The sequence below is a fragment of the Dioscorea cayenensis genome, chromosome 6, assembly GCF_009730915.1.
Source record: "Dioscorea cayenensis subsp. rotundata cultivar TDr96_F1 chromosome 6, TDr96_F1_v2_PseudoChromosome.rev07_lg8_w22 25.fasta, whole genome shotgun sequence".
In the NCBI taxonomy this organism is placed as follows: domain Eukaryota; kingdom Viridiplantae; phylum Streptophyta; class Magnoliopsida; order Dioscoreales; family Dioscoreaceae; genus Dioscorea; species Dioscorea cayenensis.
In genome coordinates this window covers 1,341,097-1,362,751 of record NC_052476.1, presented here as the reverse complement: position 1 = coordinate 1,362,751, position 21,655 = coordinate 1,341,097, and the positions used below count along the sequence as shown (strand labels likewise).

At 43.1% G+C, this 21,655-nt stretch overlaps 2 protein-coding genes across 2 annotated transcripts; both read right to left on the bottom strand.

Moving 5' to 3' along the window:
- Positions 1–3,002, bottom strand: LOC120263632 (NF-X1-type zinc finger protein NFXL1-like). The gene is given in 5 exon segments (XM_039271598.1): positions 1–107; positions 110–2,096; positions 2,098–2,310; positions 2,312–2,398; positions 2,400–3,002. Coding segments are annotated over 5 exon segments (2,862 nt in total). The 5' UTR covers positions 2,868–3,002.
- A 10,187-nt stretch (positions 3,003–13,189) lies between these two features.
- LOC120263980 (nuclear pore complex protein NUP155) lies at positions 13,190–21,655 on the bottom strand. The gene is given in 15 exon segments (XM_039271964.1): positions 13,190–13,345; positions 13,907–14,001; positions 14,003–14,236; positions 14,818–15,036; positions 15,262–15,471; positions 15,473–15,617; positions 15,703–15,908; positions 16,374–16,797; positions 17,063–17,310; positions 17,513–17,725; positions 17,797–19,447; positions 19,755–20,017; positions 20,384–20,510; positions 20,852–21,021; positions 21,383–21,655. Coding segments are annotated over 15 exon segments (4,482 nt in total). The 5' UTR covers positions 21,542–21,655; the 3' UTR covers positions 13,190–13,227.

Here is a 21,655-nt window from a genome sequence, read left to right as displayed (position 1 = left end):
TCATTCGGGTCTCCAATGAGGCAATGTAGCATCACCCCATGATTCTGACTCCGTGGCAAGAGCTTGCTTCCATGGATTACCACTGCTCTTTGCAGGTACTGTTCCTCTTTCTGTACAAGCCCCCATGCATTGCTCACTGGTTGCCCGGATGCTCCACCATTTGGAAGGACCATGACCGCACCATGATACGCTGACCCATGATCCAGCCTCCTTAGAGCAGTAGCAGACCGCATCGGATCATTAAAAACAGCTAGAGCATTCTTATTATTCAGCCAAACCATCTCACATTCGCCACCAAACCTGAGAACCAATGAACTGATATCTGCATCTCTTGGCAAGTCAAGCATAGAGACAACAAGCCTAGGATCCATGTCAATCAGCGGATCAAAAACCGGAGGATGGGGAGGAGCGGTTATAGGAAGGCCAGGTTTGGCGCCCAAGATCCGAGATGGAGGTTTGGACTTGGGAGTAACATGAACAACTACAAAACGTTTCGGTTCCCATCCTGCTGAAAGTACTGCAAGCTTCCACCTCTCTGCCAAAGCCTTAATTGCATCCCTCTTCTCCTTGATCATGTGGCAGAATATGTGAACTCTAAGGGTGCTGGAAGTGCTTCCTTTAGGTTTCCCCATAACCAAGAACTTGAACCTCTCCTCAGCAGCCATGGCGAACTTAGGCTCCCTTCTCAAGAGATCTGAAAGCAATTCAGAAGTACTTGCATTCTCCCCAAAGTGCAATGCCTCCAGATTTGGAGTTATGTCAAATGCGTCAGCGAGAACCCGCTTCCTTTCCATCTTAGCACATTCTTCATCACAAGTTAACTTCCTCAAACCAAGAGGCACCTTCTTCCCATCTGCTTCCACTGGCTGAAGAGGCACTGGCAGCTTCTGAATTACCGATGATTCAAATACAGTCTCCATATGATATCCGCTTGTGCTGCCGCCAGCACCACATGGAACACTAGCTGTGATGCGGCCACAAGAACAGGAGATTGTGACTGGAAACTCGCATCTCAAATCTGGGCACGAAGCAGAGGGATGGCAAGCTGCCATACATGTGTGCTTGCAATCCCTCCGTGGTGCGCCACAAACTTGCCCACATGAAGACTCTTTTGCTCCAGAGACTGACCCAGATGATGAATCACAAGGAGGAGGATGACAAGTCCTGGAACAAGCATGCAACCCACACTGTCTAGTCTTCCCACAGAGCTGATTGCATCGGATATCTTTGGAACCACAAGGTATATTCCTCAGAAGCAAATGCCCACCAATGCATTCCTTCACTACAGGCACAGAGCACGGAGGGCAGTCTCCGAAATGGCATGTGTGAGCTGCTGAGTGCCCACAAGGCTGAGGCACCAAACAAGGATGAGGACACGATGGGCTCGGAGTACCACAAGGCAAAGGAGGAGGTATCGAAGTCTTCCCACAAGCACAGGTAAGATCAGTGAAGATGGTTTCCAAGCACGGTGGACAATGGCCACTGTGGCACAGCAACTGGCAAGAATGCTGTCCACACTGAAGCCTCTTTCCGCACGAAATTGAACACAAATGAGGGTCCCAATCATAAGCAGCAAGCTGCCCACTGGGTTTAGACAAAGGGCAGCATTTCTCACTGCACCTGTGCCTCCCACAACCCTTCTTCTTCCCACACGGCTTCTCACACACAAATTTATTCGTCTCTTCCAACATTCTAAAGCACTCTACAGTTCGTGTAGATGACCCACACCGGCACTTCTGCTCAACCTTGGCCAGACAAGGCGGGCAATCCCCAGCATGGCAAGTCTCTCCACATTGATGAACACCACAAGGAAGCAACTTGGAACAAACCTGCGAACAAGTAGGTATTGGATCCAAGCAACTCTCACGCTCCTTCGACAATGGCGTCTTCCCACAATGGCAAGTATTGATCTTCTCCGGCAACAACTCGCAGTCACCACACGGCCCCGGATGGCAACTTTCACGGCAATCATGATTCTCACAAGCAAGCATCTTCCCACACATTGAATCACAAGAAAAGAACCCATCCGAATCCATAACCTCCCCCTTCATCGCCATGTCACCACAGAGCACAACCTCAGATTTCTTGGAGCAAAAAGCAAGACGCAGTAATCAAGACACGGCAGGGGCTGCAAGCCCCAGTATGGCAGATCTTTTCACAGCGGTGGCGACCACAAGAGAGAAGCCGACCACAGACCTGACCACAGGTGAGGGGAGATGTCCGATCAGAGCAGCGCCGAACGACGGTCTTCTTCCCGCAAGGGCAAGGCCTACGAGGGGCAAAAGCCTTGCAAGGCGGGCAAGGGCCAGGGGTGGCACGGCAGCACGCAGACATGAGGACAAGGATCAAGATACTCGTTCTCTCCGGGATCACCGCGATCCAGTGGCTTGCGGCAGGGGTTCGCCGCAGGAGTGAGCGGTGAGGTAGAGGTCATTGGGGGGATCCCGCCGGCTGCCGCAGAAGCAAAGGTAGGAAAGATCTTCAGGCTTGATAGCTTGAATAGACTGGCAACCAGGGCAACGCCAGGAAGCAGCAGCGGAGGCGGAGCCGGAAGCAGAGGAGTGATCACCTGAAGTAGGAGAGCGAGCCCACTTGCGGATGCAGTGAAGATGGAAAAGCGAGTAGCAGCTAGAGCAGGACCAGATCGGCGCCGATCGCCGGACGTTATCATAGCAAATCATGCACTCAACGGCGCCGCGGGAGAGCTTATCCTGGATTTCTTGAACGAGCTGGGGAATCGAGGAAGGATCCGATAAGGATTGAGACTGGGATCCATGGCCATGGCGAGAATCTGGATTAGGGTTAGGATTAGGGTTAGAGAAACGAGGTACCCAAGCTTGGCGAGAGCGGGAAGGCTTGCGGTTCATGGTTGGAGGAGGGAGAGAAGAAGAGGAAGAGGAAGAGGGAGGGGTATTTTGGGAATAAAAATTATGGTTGTTCGTGGTGATGTTATTCCGATTTGGGGATTGAAATAAATGGGAGATGGATGTTATTATATATAAACTATAAAGAGAAGAAGGTGACTTGGGGAAGAGGAAAGGAGACGAATGGAAGAGCTTTATTGGTATTATGAGTAATGGATCCACCGTTGATTTTTTATTTGGACGGTTCAGATGATGTGATCTGTGGTTTCTGGGAAATAAAATTAAAAATTATTATTAAAAATTTAATATATATATATATATATTTTTTTTTTTATTATTCCCTTCATCTCCGTACGGTCAAAAGTTGATTAAAATTAATAGAAATAATTTAATTTTTATAATTATTTTTAGTGGAAATTGCACAAAAACCCTTTAAGTTTCAGAAATCGCTAAAAACACCCTGCTAGCTTTCAGAATCCCCAAAACCCCTCCTTTTAAAAGCTCTATGTTTTTTTCAAACCCCCAAACCCCGGAATCTGATGCAATCTGAGTGAGCTTTCAAATTTTTGACTGAAAATGCCTTTGCATGGGGAGTCGTGGCTACCGACCATCTCGGCGATTTGAGAGGAAGTGGGGGTTTTTCCAGTAGGAACTCGAGAGCTAATTTATCGGAGCTGGTTTAATCGCTTTTTCTCAACTCACGCCTTCGACTTTTTCCATTTCGAGTCGCCTCCGAAGTTGTCTCTACCGGCAAGCCTCAGAATTGCCATTTCATCGCCTTTTCCCTTTCCACCCAGATCTCGAAGGAGAAGTCCCATGCTAACTAGTTGGCATTTCATCGACTTGCAATCTAAGGTATCGAGTATGGTTTTATGTTAACTGCTACGTTACTAAAGAAAGATTTTTCGGTTTTGTTTTGTGCTCCTGCTTTTTGTTGGAAGATATCAAGTCTCGTAGGGGATTTCTCACTGGGGTTTTGTTAGTCTGCAGGAGATTTCTGCTAGGGTTTTGTTTTGTTTTTGCGATTTTAGATGTATACACTACTCGAAATAGTTTTTTTCGATCGTTATGATTTGTGTAATATTTATAATGTACATTTCCGCTTCGCTTGATATGGCTGCGTTTTTACAAACGAGGTCGACATTTAAGAAATGAGATGTTCAGCTTAACATTTGTTGCTCTCTGCTTAAGTATTCCGTCTCTCGCTTTAACAAAATGGGTCTCGTTTAACATTTTATATCTACTGCTTAATAACCGAGAGTTTACCGCTTAAAAACCTTATATTAACGCTTAAACTTTTTGTCAATACTCGCAGCTAGTGATTACTGGCGTCAACCTAGTTAATGGGCGCTATTTCGACACCTAGCATGTGAGACCTTAAATCGAATTGAAAGTTAACATGACCCTCGACATCGGGAGATTATTCGAAGGACACCGCTTATGCGCTCATCGAGTCGGAAGCCATATACCAAGAGAGGGCCCTTCTTGATTCTCTTTTTTGCAAAGCGTACGATGGTCGCACCAATAAATTCGTGGATCGGGGAAAGCTCGCCGAGTTTTCAGCACCTCCAAGATGTGGCCCGTCGTTCTTGGTCTGCGTATGCGATGGCGACGCGAGTCGGGTCTTCGAAGAAGAAAACCGTGTCGTGCGTTCAAGGCTCAGTATCTATCAAAGACCCACGAGACACAGAGACTCCATCAAGAGCACTCAGTGCAACTTGTTCGACTGAGGGAGAAGAAGATAATTTTTGTCAAACTCCCGATGGTGTACCTCATGAGGGACAGTCCCTCTTCCCAAATACATCATGCTCGGCTCCGAACTCGGATCGCTGACTACGTCGATGATCTACCAGCCCGTATGGGGCGATACGCATGGGCGCGAGGCTGACGCACAAGTGGCTTATGGAGGATATTCCATGGCTGCCGCCCGAGTGCAAGATAGATGCGCGGGAAGAAGACCAACATGTGGGATACATTAAGGGTTGCTTTCGGTCGCGCTTAACGCCTCGGTTTTACGAGATCGGATCAGGGGAAGAAAGTCCGCTTCTAAGAAGATCCCAAGGATGTCCGCTGCTACGGTGAAAAGTACTCACCGAAGCAAGTGACGGTGAGAAACTGAGCTTAGTCATCGTCGATGGAAAAGAGGTAATAAATCATGGACAATGTCTAACATAAGTCTTTAATGTTTAAAACATAGCGTTTAACTTTAGTATTTACCGTTTAACTATTATTAATAACCGTTTAAATATTCTCGTCTCTCCGCTTAATTATATTCTATAACGCTTTAAATATATAGTTTCCTGAGCTGGTTCGCGAATCGTCAAGAAGAAATATTTGTTGGGCGCCCAACCCGACCGGATGGATGCCATCTGCTCCCGAACCGCTAGCTCGAAGCGAGGACGAGAGAGCGACCTCATCATGCTGCCTGGACGCCCTGCTCTCCTACTTCCGACCCCACCACGCCAGCACGATTCCTCGACGCCCGAGAAGCCCTCCCCTACCCCGCAGATTGCTAACAACCCTCCCTACCACGACAACGACGATCCCCCGACCATGGCAGCCCTCCGAGTGACGGCACCTACCGTGACATTGGGCGAAGATGTCACCGCAACTCTTACGCAGTACTGCTGATATTGACGACCGAAGTTTCCTCGGCTTGTCGCCGTGCGAGTGAGCCGGAAGGACGCTTTCACAGACCGGTCGCGCCTATCCCTCGAAAGAACCGAGCACCCGGGACGAACGAGGCGCCGGAATTTCGACTGACGACGACATCATCGGGAAGGTCATTCCAAGGCGGCCACATTCAAGAGACTCTGCGAAAAAGAGGAGAACACATCGCCTCGTCTCCACCGCCGGTCCGACGATGAAACAATAGCAACACCATCGGTGCGATCGTCATATCGAGTCTGTCGCCGTTGATGACATGGCCATGACGGTGGAGGACATCGTAGATGATGTGGCCGTTGCCGCGGTTGAGAAGGTCGTTGACTCTCTTCTCGATGAAATCGTCGACCCGGTGGAACCGGCTGCCGAGATTGCGGCATCAAAGATGGACACAATCCCTGAAGGTCAAGAACAAGTTAAGGAAGTGTCTGCGGTTGATGCTGTCGCCGTCGTCCCCGCATCGAAGCCAGACACAATCCCACAACAAGAACAACAATGTAAGGATGTGTCTGCAGTTGATGCTGTCGCCATCGTCCCCGCATCCAAGGAAGATGCTGATGAAGACCCCGACCGAGCAACGAGAGAGATGATCAAGGCCAATCAAAAATTGGACCATACGGCTCGGAAAGCTTTTATTCCGAAGAAGAAGAAATGGGTTGGCCTGAGTCGTCTTAACAAATACGAGCAGGAGTTGATGAGGATCTTCCTCAACTGCACTATGGACGGGTAAGTGTAACGTTTTTATGATATTGTTTAAAGGGTTTCTTATAGTGTTTAAATATTACCTAATAGTGTTTAATACCATTATGTTATCATTTAAGTTTTCGCCTTACCGTTTAATTATATATAATATCATGTAACAATTGATAATATCATTTAAATATTTACAATATGGTCTTCTAATATCTGTTATCGTTTAACCTCAAAGACCGCCGTGTGGAAGAACGACGCCGCGACCACACGCTGACGTGTTATACACCGCTGAGGGAAGGAGATGGTCACCGATGATGTGATGGGACGCTTTTCGATGCATAATACAAAAGTCGCTGAGCAAAGAGCCATATCCTTACAAGAAGCGCCCATCATCGACCGCTTCATACTGCTTTATGTCAAAGCGTGCATCGACGCATACGACACACATTATGGCTATGATCGGGATCGCTGCGCAAGCACTGCATAAGTTCAAATTGTCATCCTCCCGATAATCATGAATGGCCACTTCCATGTCGTCGTCCGGACAATGATAATCAAGAATACTGAGTATTATTCTTCATGTCCGGGTACGATAAGGGACGCTGTTGGACATGGTAAGTTCTTTAATTACGTCCGATTAATATCTCGCTTTGGTATTTAAATCGGTATTCTAATCTCGACTTGCATATCTCGGCAGTGGAATCTATTCGACCTTTGTGTCGATATGGAGTTAAGCTGAGTCTGACGATCAAAAGTACCCGCCGCGTGACGGCTACGTAAAACCCCAGCGCCAAAACAAGGAAGCGTCGATCGCGCCGCTCACGCCATGCGGTTTATCGAGCACATTCGTGGGGTGAGAAGTTACGGCCACCGCAGCATGCACGTTCCTTACCTCGATCACGGTATGTTACCCGCGATACTTAAGGAGGAGCGGTACCGCGTCCCATGACAAAGGGGTCGTCACAAGCGGGTTAAATCATGTTTTTGAATAACATGTCTTGTATATCCGATCGTCAATTTTGTTTTCAAACGTAAATCTGACAAATTCAATTCATTGTTTTCGTGTTCGAAGAACATGACTTGTATACCTTAATGTAAATTTTGTTTGTTTTGAATTGTAAAGCGGGTTAAATTCCATTCGGTTTTATTTCATTGTTTAATTTACGTTGTGCTTGTGTACATTTCACTTTCATTGTTTAAATATAGTATATATCGTTTAAACATCAGCTTTTAAATATTTCAAATTACGTTGTACTCGTTTAAAAATAACACTTTCTCTGTTTAAATGAATGCACTTATTGTTTAACTAAATATGGAAAGTTGCCCATCAATACACAATTCAATTCATCGCTTTAAACATCGGTTTGAAATATTTCAAATTACAGATGTATCCGTTTAAAATAACAATGTCTCGCGTGTAAAATACATTCAATTCGTTATAAATACACAATGTTTCCCATCATCGCTCGGTTTATTAACAATGCCTAGTCGGCGACGAGTTTACATCAGAAGATCGCCGATCGTGACGGATCCTCGGCCATGCCATGAATGTAACTTCGCGGACATCAAACGCCATGCGACTCGATCCTCTTTCGCTCTAGGCCGCCCAGTGCCGCTTTTAGTCACAAAAGGCCGCATAACGAAGCTCGCGATTCCGTCCCGAAAGGCACCGTCATCGTCTGGTATGGGGGAATATAGCTTCCTTGTACGCCGGTTTGTAATTGTCGACGGTGAAGTACCCGCTCATAAATCGATGTACGTTGGTGTCCCATCGCATTATTCTTTACGCAAGCATGTTTCTGCAAGGGATACCATAAACTTGCCACCTTCGACTACGAACAAGTTCGATGGCGAGATCCACGGAGTCGCTGCATTGGTCGATCACTCGTAACGATCATCGACACTAACGACCAACACGAAGATTTCGGTCGTCCCTCAACAATGATCTCTAACTTCGAATGTATGTCTCGGGCATAAGTAGGTCTCCCATTTGGTCGCTTGCTCACTCGCGGTTACATAACATGCGCATCAACTCGAACTCGCAAAATAAGGTTAAACAAAGACGATGATGGTTAAATAATTCATCAACATGTTTAAAACATTATTGTAATTAAAAAGCGAAATGATTAATATTTAAAGTCGGGAAAAAGTGTAATTAAACAAAGATTGAGAATGTTTAAAGGGTAATACAAAAATGTTAAGTGTAAATCAACATTCGCGAGACCTTATGGAGTCGACCATTTTTCGTCACCCGTGAAATGACGAGCTTCCTTGATCCAAGCATTGAACGACTCAGCGACGCTCGAATACATCTCACCCCAACGATCACCTCCGAGCAGATAATTCGACCAATGTGCCATATCCGATTTATTAATCAACCGATGATGAGCTTCGGGTGATATGGCTGCAGCTCATTCACTGTATCATCGAAATCTTTTAGCCGTGGATGCCCACGCAATGCGGAAGCATATGGACCAGAGACTCATCCCTCAATGCCTTCCCAAGTCCGACATTGGCTTTCATAAAATTGGCCTCAAATGTCGAAGGCGATGCGCATGTGGCGAAGAAGGGAAGACTCGCAATTGCGCTCTCACAAGGCCCTCGGACTGTCCGACACGGCGAGGTAATTATCTCATGATAATCTCCACCCTCGTGATAAGGCATCGCCCAACTTAGATATGAACCAAGTCAATTGGCATCGGTCTCGTTGTCGACTATACTCAAGGCGGCGTGGAAAAAACCATTGTTACCATCTTTCCTCGGCACGCGCAGTGAGTGTGCCCGATATTTTCCAAGGAGGTGGGTACCATCGAGAAACAGCTGACCCTGCAAGCCCTCTTGAATCCCCTGATACACGCGGCCGAAAGAAAAGAATGCCGCGTTTAAAAGCGATCACCGTCTCTCTCCACGATCGCAGCCTGCTACGGGATTTGTCTCGACCCACCTTATCCACATACCAAAGCAAGCGATCATAGCCTGGAGATGTCACTGCCGTCGAGGACCACCCGGGCATGCTCTTTTCCCAACCAAGCCTCGCTTGTATGGTATGTGGACACCATGTTCCCACAACGTGTCGCTTCTCGAATGTCGATGGCCTTGTACGAGGGGACTGTCCCTGAGCTTCGAATCACTGCGTGCGCTAACCCATTTTTGGGACGCTTTTCGGATGTGGCGCTCGAACCTACGCCACCACCGCAAGTGTGTGGACGGGTTGATTGTCTTGATTACGAAAGTATTTTTTGTTATACTCTTTTGATGCATGAGGCGCCTAACGACAACCATCGGCGTCGCATTCCACGATCGCACCGATGTTTTTCGTTCTTTATGAATTTGAAGTCAAAAATTCCTTTTGATTGCATGATTTCAAGTACATCCACGAAATGTTCGACACCGTCAAAAGCGTTGACCAATATCCAACGACAACACTTGCGAATGATCGGCGAGGAAGGGAAGACATCCCAGCCGTCGAGTCGCCCTATGGGGATGAATGGGAGCACTCGCGGAATCCGAATTCCTGCCAACACTTCGATCAAATGAAAAAGATCGATATGTTAGCGGAGAATACAATGTTTAGCGATAATGACAATAGTTAAAGCGTTAAATTAAATACTTAAACAATTAACTAATAACGTAAAGGACTAGTACGATATGTTAACCCGATGACGGACATATTTAAACAATAATGACCCCGGATATCGGAATAATTAAAGAAAAGGAACTTCTGACGAGTAAACCTCGTTTTCGTTAGGATGGCAATAGCACATTTTACGTCTCGACGACAAGATCGACTACTGACACATTTGAAGATGGAGTGGGACGTGACACATCGACTGGAAGTCAACATCCGTTTCTATTAGGCGAAACCGTTTTTATATCCGTCCGTGTGATGAACTTAACCACGACAAGAGAAACTTGAGACCCCATCGCTCACATATCTCGACTAACGCAATTCCCAAGAAGTCCGAGTCGTGAACATTAGCACTCTTCCCTCCCGTTGAATCTAGCAATACCACAAAAAAACTCTCCATAATATATCGATTCGAAAACCAAATCGTACTGAAAACCAGAATGAAATGAAGAACAAAAGCGAAGGCGACGAAGAAGAAGTAGAAGATGTAAAGAACAAAGCGGTCGAGGCTATGAACAAAAAAGTGCGCAGTTGTATGCATAGAGGTTAGACTAGGCGTGATGTGATTGGGCGGTATTTTTTTCCCTCCATCCCAAGGGCAAAAGGAAATATATGTCGTTGTCGTGAGGAAGACATGTTGTCGTCGTTCGAATGAAAGTTCTCAACTCAACACGAGTCTACGTATAAACGCCTAAGCTTTTTATGTTTAAGCAGATACATATAGTGTTTAAAATAACGAGTTAGCCTGTTTAACTAAAAGTCTATATCATGTAAATAATATGTTATTGTTTTAAATTGAATGACTTTTCAGCGACATCGGCGTTGCTAGATGGGTACCTCACGGGTCACTTTGTTTAAACATATTTACGTATTTTCTTAAACACCGTTGTCATTGTTTAAAAGAGTAACTTGAGTATTGTTTAACTTTTTCTATTGTTTACAATGACGTTTTTTGTTTCCCATTGTTTTTACTAGGTCTCTGTTTAAATTTCGAAGTTCACAGTCAAATACGATTGTTTCGTTTTATTTATAAAATATTTACAACATTTACAACATTTACAAAGATTTACAACATTTACAACATTTACAACGTCCGCTCGGACTTTGGACACTCACGACTCGACCCTCGATATAGCGAAACAAGTGTACATACATTCGAATGCTCACGTGCGTTTGCGTAAGAAGCGCATCAGACTTGAACACGCAAAAGCGTACTAACATTAAAAAGGTTAAACAACACACATTCGTGAAAGCGACTATTAATCAATGTGTCATGGTAGGGACTTAAGCAGCGATCCCGATAGTTAAACACGAGGCGTACTCGGGTTGTACACTGGCGTAATTTTCTTAAAGCGTTAACGGAAAGTCTCGAGTGGTAAATGTCGACCCCGTCTTAAAGGATGTTTCGTGATCTCCTCCTCTAGAGAATCCTCACGCAATCACGCTAATGCGTGAAAAACTTTCTTTTCATACCCAAGTCGAAATGCTCTCTTAATTGCTTTCCGTCATCCATGCATTTGGAGAATCCTCTGCATTCGAGCGATTATGAGAGGACTTCACGGCAGGCGAAAAGATAGTTTAACTAGTTCGATGATTACGGCTGATCGATTCTCAAGATAGAGGAAGAAGGCTCACGCAAACATCGTTTTCTCGAGATAGAGTGGTTGTCCGTGGGAAGAGGAGGAAGAGGAGGAGGAGGAGGAGGAGGATGAGCGAGGACGGCGAGGGAGTGGTTGTCCATGGGGAGGGTTCTTCACGGTTATTTATGGTGTGAAGTCCACGAGCGGTGACTCTTCGTATCCGAGAAAAAAAGTTAAAGCGCACGATGGCCGACATTGGTGATGAGAGCGAGCGGGTGTTCGGAAATTTATGTTGACGTGCATAAGAATTAATGCCGTCATTAATTCTTGCATGCAGGGATCCTCACTCACACCTTGCCACTGCGTGCACATGCCAACAATTGAGATCAAAGCGAAAAAGATCACCGTTTCTGCGAGACTTTTGAGAATTTACACGTTTATGAATAGTTATACATGTAAAGATAATGTTAAAGCGGAGATGGGAAGTGATTAAAGCGGATATGATAATTATTAAACATATTAGTAAAATATTTAAGCGGATAATAGAAAATAGTTAAACATTATTTAAAAATATACAAATAGATAACCATAAAGCGAGGAAGAACTTTTACAACGAAATGAACTGAAAATCGTAATTACTTTCGTTCTTCTCGTCAGTAATACTAACTTTACAACCATAAAGCGAGAAGGCGACAATGGCACATGCTCGCCTCGACGATAAAAATCGACTACAGTTTCGATTTGAAGATGAAGTGCACTTGACCAATCCGATGGAAATCAATTTCGTTTTACATTCGAGAAACCGAGTTTATATATTTCGGGTATGATAATGAGGAGAACAACAAGATGTAATGTAACTCCTTGCCATTTTTATCGAAACCAAAGCTGACAGCGCTGAGGTTGAGCATGATGTGATTTGGCGCTTTCGCTTTCCCGACCATTTTCGGTAAAAATGGGATTTCATGACATGGAGCCCATTTGAAGTGAGCAGTGGGGGTAAAGGAAGTTAAACACTATGGAAGGGATTTGTCAGAGTGGTGTGTAAAAAGTAGGAGGGGGTTTTTGGGAAGTTTTGAAAATTACGAGGGGTGAACAGTAATTTTCCCTTATTTTTATTTACTACAAGAAAATGAATTATTAATCTCTCTGATTTATTCTATTTTATAATATTTTTTTTTTGTATTTCATATAATCACAAAAAATTCTCACATAATATATATAAAATATTTAATTTTTTTTATTTAATATCTGATCTATCAGCTTAAATTGAAAGATATTAAGCTGATAGACATTTTCGTTGACAGCAGTTAACTCTCTGAATTATATATATAAAACAAAATAAAAAATTTATAATTTTAGACAATCGTAAAAGAGTTAACTTTCCATAATTTCTGTGCCACATTAAATTCAGACCGGAAACTAACATAAATAAGTAACACCTTCAAAGTTAACCCTTCCCTTCTTAGTCAAAAGTTACCTTTGTATTCACACAAAAAGTCCAAACTACCATTGATTTCTAGATGAATTTTAAACTCTCACCACCTTTGGCTTTAACGGTTGACAAGTAGAAGTTAAAAAGAAATATCAATCACAAAAAGGTTTCATTGAATCATATATGGTACAGCAAATAACCACTGAAAGTTCTTGCAATGTAGAGTTACATGAAAAATCTAAAATGCTGGAGTTCAAACACAACAATCTTTAATCTTTTGATGGAGTAACACACCAACCTCACCTCTCAGCTCATTAGAACAGTTCCCTTTTTTTGTGTTTTTTCGGAGTAGGATGAAAATGAAGTCTAAAATGTTGGCAAAGAAGACGGAGCAAGTAGCTTTTCCTCGAGGTCTCGGAAACCTCGGTAAACAGGCTCGGTCTGGCTTTGCGGAAGAGCCAATCGTCGCACCTCGGTCATATACCTGGTAAATCATGAACTTCATCGAATAAATGTGTTGCATTCCGAAAAAATAGAAAAACTAGTATGGTTGATCGAAATGATAACCAGTAGAAAGTCTTTTTTTTTTCCGTGTTTCCGAAGAAAATAATACAAATAACAAAGTATCAATTGAAAACTATGAAGGGAAATGTAACGAAAAACAAGGACAAATCAAATGACATCCTATTGTTTCGTCGTATTGGTGAGCAGTCGAGAATTGCCATGGTGATGATTTTCAAAATTTTTGAAAAAATTTCCTATATTCTTCCAAAAGTGTCAAAATTTTCTAAACCAAACAAAACAACCAACTGATTCAATCTGAATTGGCAACAAAGCCAACTAGCACCATGATTTCATATTGACAATATAACACTACAGTGAAATGTGAAACTTTTTTAGAACAAGCAACTACAAGTTCGTATTCTCATAAATAACATCCACGTTGTCATGGAAAGATTAGAATTTTTTGAAATTTAAAAGCCCAAAAGTAAATGCAAAGAAAGAGTAAAAACCACTTTTCCGGAAGAAAGATGGCACAACTGACCTGTTTAATGCGCTTGTGATTTTATCCCGAACTCCTTGATTTACCATTGTCGTCTGTTCCAAGCTCAATCTCCCACCAAAAATGAATGAAGCCCCCTGCTGTTGTTGTGTCCATTCTATTTGCAAAGATAGACATAGCCCACTCACGAAGCACCACAAGAACTGATCGAAGTAGACGCAATCTCAAGATTGGTGAAGGCAAAATAACTCCATTTGATAACAGTTGGTCGTAGATGCTTAAGACAGGTTCAGGGGCACCCCTACATGATGCAAGAAGAGCTCTTGCAACATCCTCATCTCCCACAAGTTCAACTCCAGAGCTCAAGTGCTCCTGTCAAAGAAGCATATTACAGTAACAAGAGAGCACAGTTGAAAGTTTCAAGAAAATGCAACCATGAATAGACAAGTTAATAGTCAGCACAAGGTGCCACAAACACCCAAAACCGGGTGCATTTAGAACCATTACATGCAACCTTGGCACTGTACAGAAGCTTTACTTTAGACCTTGAACAATAGAGCCAAACCTTACAAGTCAACTAAACTTGGTAGGCAGCACACCAGAGCTTTAGTTAGGTGTCTAGTTTACATTCCACACACAAAATCATACAACTGGTAAATCAACATGAACAGTGCTAGTAAGTTACAAGTAATAATCAGCATGCTGCTGCATCAATAGATTAGATTGTCCATGGTTTTGGACATTTAGTAATGTTCCATTATTAAGGGGCCAAATACCAGTATACCAAAGCTGAAACAAGAAATGAACTATGGAAACCCTAAAGAATGTAACAGACATGGTAAGCCTAACGGATGGCGAGCACACCCAGGGCAGAGAAACATCGATATGTACTCCTATCCACCAAATGGACAAACAAAAAAAGTAACTATATGAAGGGAATCTAGAATTTTTACCAGAGCGGCCTTCTCAAGATGAAGGCACAATGTATCTAAAGGCAAGCAAGCCCCATCTCCAGGGTAAAGATTAGATCCAACCCTCTTAAGCACAGAACAAGCTTCAGCGACACCACCTTTGGAAAGAGCCTGGTCCAGAAGTCGAGCCCAGGTTTCCCTAACAATTTTACTGTCAGCATCTCCAGAGTAGTTGGCGAAGTTGAGCATTTCAAGGCATATCTGAGCAAATAAGTAATTGGATGATTAATTTCTTGAATTTCCATGAATATTTTCAAGTAATAGCGGGCCTTAAAAACTTGAGAGTAGGAATGGCAAGTAGGTAAAGCCACACAGACTTTAAAGAAATCTGAGCATAATGTACCTAAGGAAACTTCATAAACAGCATTTACATGCGATAAAGCTTGGAAGCAAATTGCCAAAAGGCTACTAGTGAAAAGAACAAACCTCCCATAGTCTAAAAGGTACGGCATATTCGTTGTATAGCTGAGTGATGCTTTTTAACTCTAACGATAACTCTTTAGCCTTTTCCCTAGCAGCTATAGCAAAACTGGCATCAGCCATGAGGTTGCTATGCGGAAAGGAATTGTTTTGAAGTGATTCAGTGATGTTTTGCACATCATCAAGACTTGATGCAATTGAGTCCAGCTCCTCTTTAGATTTTCATTTGGAACTTAAGGACAGTAAGTTTTCCTTCGAGCATGTCTAGCAGCCCATCGTCAATATTTTGTCTAGTTGTGGTTGTTCCAGCAGTAGTGCTTGCACTTTTAGCTTGCAGAACTGCATTGCTGAGGTACTGTCGCCTGATTGCAGAAGAAAGAGAACATGCTAAAATGAACAATATAAGATAAATCCCCAACTAATAACAAAACCAGTTCACATGCAGACCTCTGCTCTAGTGTAGGACCCTCCCCAGCATCTGAACATTGCCTTTCTGCCAACCTGTATAGCACATTAGCAGCAAGAAGATGTTGTCGTTTCAAGACATAATACCTAGCCAGAAGATCAAGATACTTGGTTTGACTAGGAGGAATAGGTGCCTCAGGAGCATGTAGTGGAGAACCCATGGAACTAGTAACAGTAGCAGCCCGAATCTGGAAAAGACAAAAGAGCATGGATGAAGACATAGGTGCACACAGAGAACCCATGGAATAGATGCCTAAGAATCAGATGAAGAAATGCTTCTCACAAATGATATGAGCACATGGTGCTAACAGAGAACTTGTTCTCATCGCAAACATTTAAAAGGTGCTACAAATCCTTTAGATAACACATGCCTTTATAGGCCACAGTATTCAATAAATTTAGACAGAAATTTCTGGGAATAAAAGCTTCCACCCATCCATAAAAAATCATGTTTTCGAGGAGAAATTCAAAATTCATGATTGGGCGAGTCATTCAGGGAATGAAAGAAAACAAAAGGTAAATTCACACTATCCAGCTGTATAGATTGATCAGATTGTCATGCATCAGTCATTCAGCACATCTATCCATTCATAAAAATTTTAATTAATTCTAGCATAAAATATAAGGATTCATTTAAGAGAAGCAGAATAAACCTCTTGTGGGGTCCTTCTGCCTGCACTTTGCAAGAACGAGACCAAATCAGAACCACCATACTCTAACAGCTCCTGGTCAAGGCCCAATTCAATCAACGCCCGGTACATATGCTCATGAAAGAGTGTGTCTGGCCATTGAACACCTAGCTGGATAATTTGCCTAATGAATTTATTTCTAGAGGTCTGGTCAAGGACAGATCCTGAACCAGAAAATTTAGCAGAAGCACCAAACTCCTGCATTCCCTTTTGAGCAACTTCACCTTTCAGAGACCGAAGGGCATCCACAACTATCTCGTAGCACTGCTCTCGCTGGGCAAGTGCATCATTACGCTTGACTGGGTCGATTTTATCATTTACAGCATCCCCATTAGGATCAAGAGCTTGTGCTTTTCGCAGAGGCAACCGTACAACAGCTTCATAAAATCTACAAAAAGAAAGTGACTGGGTTCATGTTTCAGACGAGCAAAAGTGCATCAAGACAAAGTGGCAAATGAAAGTTGAAAATTTTAAAAATAAATAACGAATATCCTAGAAATCATGCATCTCTCTCACACAACAATACTTACATAAGTTTTAAAAATCTACAATATAGAAAGGAACATCAACATGATAAAGGATAGCTGGAATTCGAACAAACAGTGAAGAAAGGGGACACAGCAAAGAGATAACAATAGGATAAGCACCTTCACCTTAAGTCTGCAAATCTTTTGCATACAGAACTCAAGTCAGCTGAGTCAGGAATCTTGCTTAAAAAATTATAAGCATCTCTAGCAAGTATTTCCCTTTCTCCAGCATCTTTAGTAGCAACAGCTCTTTCAAGGCATTCTACTGCTAAGAAATATTTATAGTCAGACTCATTGTAAAAACTTGGACAACCGTCTCGAAGTTTCACACTGATCTCATCTACTGTCCCACGGCCATCTTGACCAATGTGGTACTGCAAGAAAAAGGGATGATCACAAATTAGCATGGTACACATGCACCAGATATTGAGAATGAGCCATTGATACATTCCAACATATGTAAATATGCAAAAGCATGCCTCCTATAAAGTTAGCATCCTTAAACAAGAGCAACCATATGAGCATTTACCATATATGTCATGCATTCAAAATGGCATATCTACATGCAAATTTTACCTGCATAAGGCTTGAAATAAGTTGCATGGCCAGTTGGTCACCTTCCTCAGAACATACTAACTGATGGAATGTTAATTGGAGGAGCCTTTGACGTAAAGTACTGTCTAAACCCTGAACTAAGCGAGTTACATGATGTTGTGAGATCAGCTGAAGCAAGAAAAGTGCTTCACTAGATCTCCTAAGCAACCTCCTCAGACATTCCATTGCCCTTACCTGCAAGGATTGGAAAAGTTGAACCACTCTGGAGAAGGATCATACATGCAATGCAACTAAAAGTTAGTTACCTCCATGGCAGCCAGCTCTGCAGGGTTATATGGAAGCCGTGATCTTTTGTTTGCCGTCATACCATCTCCTGAATCAACAGTTCGTGAGTATGGCCCAAATAAGTTCCTGCCAGAACCCATACCCCCAGTCCCTAAATCAGAACTGGTCCCATAAAGAATGGAACCACTAAAATCACCTAGACCAGCAACATAACCATAGAGTCCCCTACTCTGGTTCCTTCTAGATCTTAAAAATTGCTCTAGAGAGCGGATCTTATTTTCAAGAACTTGCATGGCTCCAGTAGAGAGTCTGCAAACCACCACACCTTCATCATCTCGAGTATCAGAGACCATTTCCCGTCGGACAATCATAACAGGCAGTTCCCAAATAGGCAGCAGAAGCCTGGATGAGCATAAACAGAGTCCTTCATGGGCACCTGAAAATACAGGTTCAGCCTCTTGAACAACCTGTCCCATACTGAAGCCACCAGGTGGAGACCTGGTGTTTGGTAAAGCAGCAGCACCATCAAGTTGAGGCATTCCAACCATCCTAGGATCCTCAAACACTTCTGCTGCCTTTTCAGCAACTGCATTGCTTACCAGATTTTCTTCAGAATATGCTAACTTTGCTGCCAACAGTAGGCACATCGCTGCAGCCTCTCCAGCACCAAAACGGTTGAAGAAGTCCTCTATATGTGATCTTGGGGCATTGGATTCAAACAATCTTCTTAGAGTGTCCACTGGTCTATTGGAAACTACCTCCATTATGCCCATTGTAGTAAACACAACTATCCTTCTCCTTGGTAATATATGTTGAGTTTGCAGATCACCTCTAGCCCAAAGCTTCGCAGATGCCTTTTCACAGGATTCTCTTAAAGCAGCAAAGCCATAAACTTCTACATCTGCATATAGTGACTGCACTGTAATTGCAATATCAGGTGTGGGTAAAACATCAGCAACAACAAGCATCCTGCCATCAACAGGCAAAGATGATACTAGTTCACGTAGTGACACTCCAAAATTGCTAACTGCAGATGATTGCATGCTTGAATCCTTGCCCACAATTAGAAGGGAAGACACTGCTGGGGAAGAAGAATCTGAAAGCACAAGGCTTCCTAAAGAGTAAAAAGCCGTTTCCACCTTCAAAGCGAGATCCTCAGGCTGACTTCTACTAGCTACAGACATAGCACCAAAAGTTAGACCACCACCGACCCCTAAAGGGGGAGAAGGCCTGGTTGCTACAACTTTTAAACAGCATGGCCTCTGGTAGTTGTTGTCCAGGCCTGTTAAGCCACCAACAGACCGGTTACTTCCACTTGATGATGAAGTGGAAAGGTATAATCTTCTGCCATCTGACAAGACAGTAACCACATGTAGCCATTTGGATTCCATAGTCGATAAAGGAGCAATATATACTATAGATGGTTTTGCTGCCCTAGCCAATGCTCTAGATGCAGCAGATCTTCTGCCACCATATTGTGTTTCCCGAGGATCAATCAAATTTTTCTCTTCAGCAATTTTCTTGAATGGTCCATCACCATCAACTCCCAAATCAAAGGCCTGCAGTTTCATATCTTCTGTTCGGGCATATAAAATATGTCTTTCATTATCTATAACCATATCCACTATAGGATCAACAGCTCCAAACTTGAAGGCATTAGGTAAGACCCACCTGAAAATTTAAAAATCACACACAATAAATGATGAATTCAACTTGTGTAAGACATGGCATGTCAAATATAACTCAAATGGGAAAGGATCCTCAACAGCCTGAGTTGAAAGAATTCCCTCAGCTGCCTATGGTGGAGTGCTAGGGCAAAATTGATAATCATTGCATGTGCCTGCATTTAATCTTGGGCAAATTGGTCACCCTCCACAGCTTGCAACAAAGCAGAGTTGCTGCATACGCAAGTCAGAGGAGTTCCTGCAACCTAGGAAGTCGAGGATTGGGCCCCAATTAAAACTGAACTGAGAAATACCTTGAAATAAGACTGCCCAAGCCTGCAGTCAAACAAACTTTACGGCAGCGTTTATGCCAACCAGAGCCAGTGGTGTATTGCATTTCATAAATGTGGCCATCACGTCCAGCAAGAAATATTTGACCTCTATCTGTACATGCAATGGAAGTCATTGTGACTCCATCAGATGGTATTGTGTACTCAGGCAAAGGTTGTAAAGAAAGCTCGTCATATGGATCTGTTCCATCTCCTCTTGCAGTGCAGCAGACTCCAACAAGAACCAACTAAATCCACATAAAAAAGAAAAAAAAAAACTAAATATAGAGCACAACTTCTCATATTGTGGCAAAAATTGCGGAAGTGACCCAGGAGGGTTTATTAGATTAACAAGAAACTAAGCAACAGAATCAATTAGATTCACTTTTCTCTCTCTTCATTATTAGTTGCTGGTATGTTAATGTTGATATTCGCGTTTTTCTAACAGATTCATGCTGATTTAAGAACCAAGGTCAATATTATTTGATTTCTATGGCATTCATAGAATATTCAAAAGTAATATTTAAGCCAAACTGCATGAATTAGAAAAATATGAAGGCCCAGCACCATGTTATCATGAGTGAAAAACATTCCAAGGAAAACATCACATCTACCTCAACAGGAGTTGCCAGCACTATAAGATATTGGATAGCCTCTACAAAAATTCCAGGCTTTGACCTAACAAGGCCAACAGCACATATTGCTTGCTCCTCGCCATTGTATTCGGGGCACTGGCCATCCCTATGATAGAGAACACACATAAAATACAAACAACCATCACATTAGTTGTAGAACTTGTTTGCAGGTTCAACAGAGAGAAAAAAAAGATGTTCCTAAAGCACCAGCACATCCGTACATAATGATTATTGGAAAGTAACCTTCTCCACAGTGCAACATCAAGTGAAAATTAATCAAGCAAATAAGAATAGCATGAAAATAATCATACTCACAAAATATTCAAATAATTCAAATAATTCATAACTTTTTTAAGATTTGTCATCATTGTCTATAATGGTGTGTATTGTGAAAGGAGAGAGCAGATTAAGTAATGCAGCAGATGTGGGAGCACTCGTAAGCCTCACCACTTATCAAAGCGCCACAAAAATAATGCATTGTCAACAGATGCCCATGCTCGTCGTATTTCTGGAAATATCCCGCATAATGCTGTTCCTTCACCACCAGCTGCATTAAACCTTTCAATTAGAACAGGAGGCAATTCCCGATTTTCAACAACTTCAAATAAAGGAGGCCACTGCACAAAAGAAACAACAAACCAATAAAGAAAGAGAAGCGTAGGGGGGAAATATATGGCACCAAAGTAGGGCAAACGGAAAGAATCAGAAGTCCATAACAGCTATAGTTAAAAGAAGACCATAATGTTACTAACAAACATTGCATAGAAAGGGAGCAAAAAGTTTTATATTCCGGATATACCATCCTCCAACGTGAGAGAAAAATCCCTAACTAAACCAATGCCGGGAATTAACAAATCAGAATCGCACGACGAGATCAAACCAATGCTTTTCAGCGAATTGCAGCTATAATTACAAAAACACGGACAAAGATCAAAACTTTAAGCTTTGAAACAGTAAATAAAGCTCGAAATGTTTCACCTCCTTGGGGTGAGAGGAGAACGGATGGCTAGCATAACGGGACGCCTCAAGGGCCTCCTCAAGGTCGAGCTGGCCGGCAACATCCTTTCCGATGCGCTCGCTGATGTGCACGCCGGCGATGGCCACGTCCGGACCCACGGTGTCGTTCTCCCACGCCATTCCCCCGCCTCTTTAGGCCGGATCCGAGGTAGGGATGGAGTGGGTTTTGCAAGGGGGGAGCGAAACCCTAGAAAAAACCTAAGTAGGGTTTTGAGAGGAGAGAAGGAGGACCTT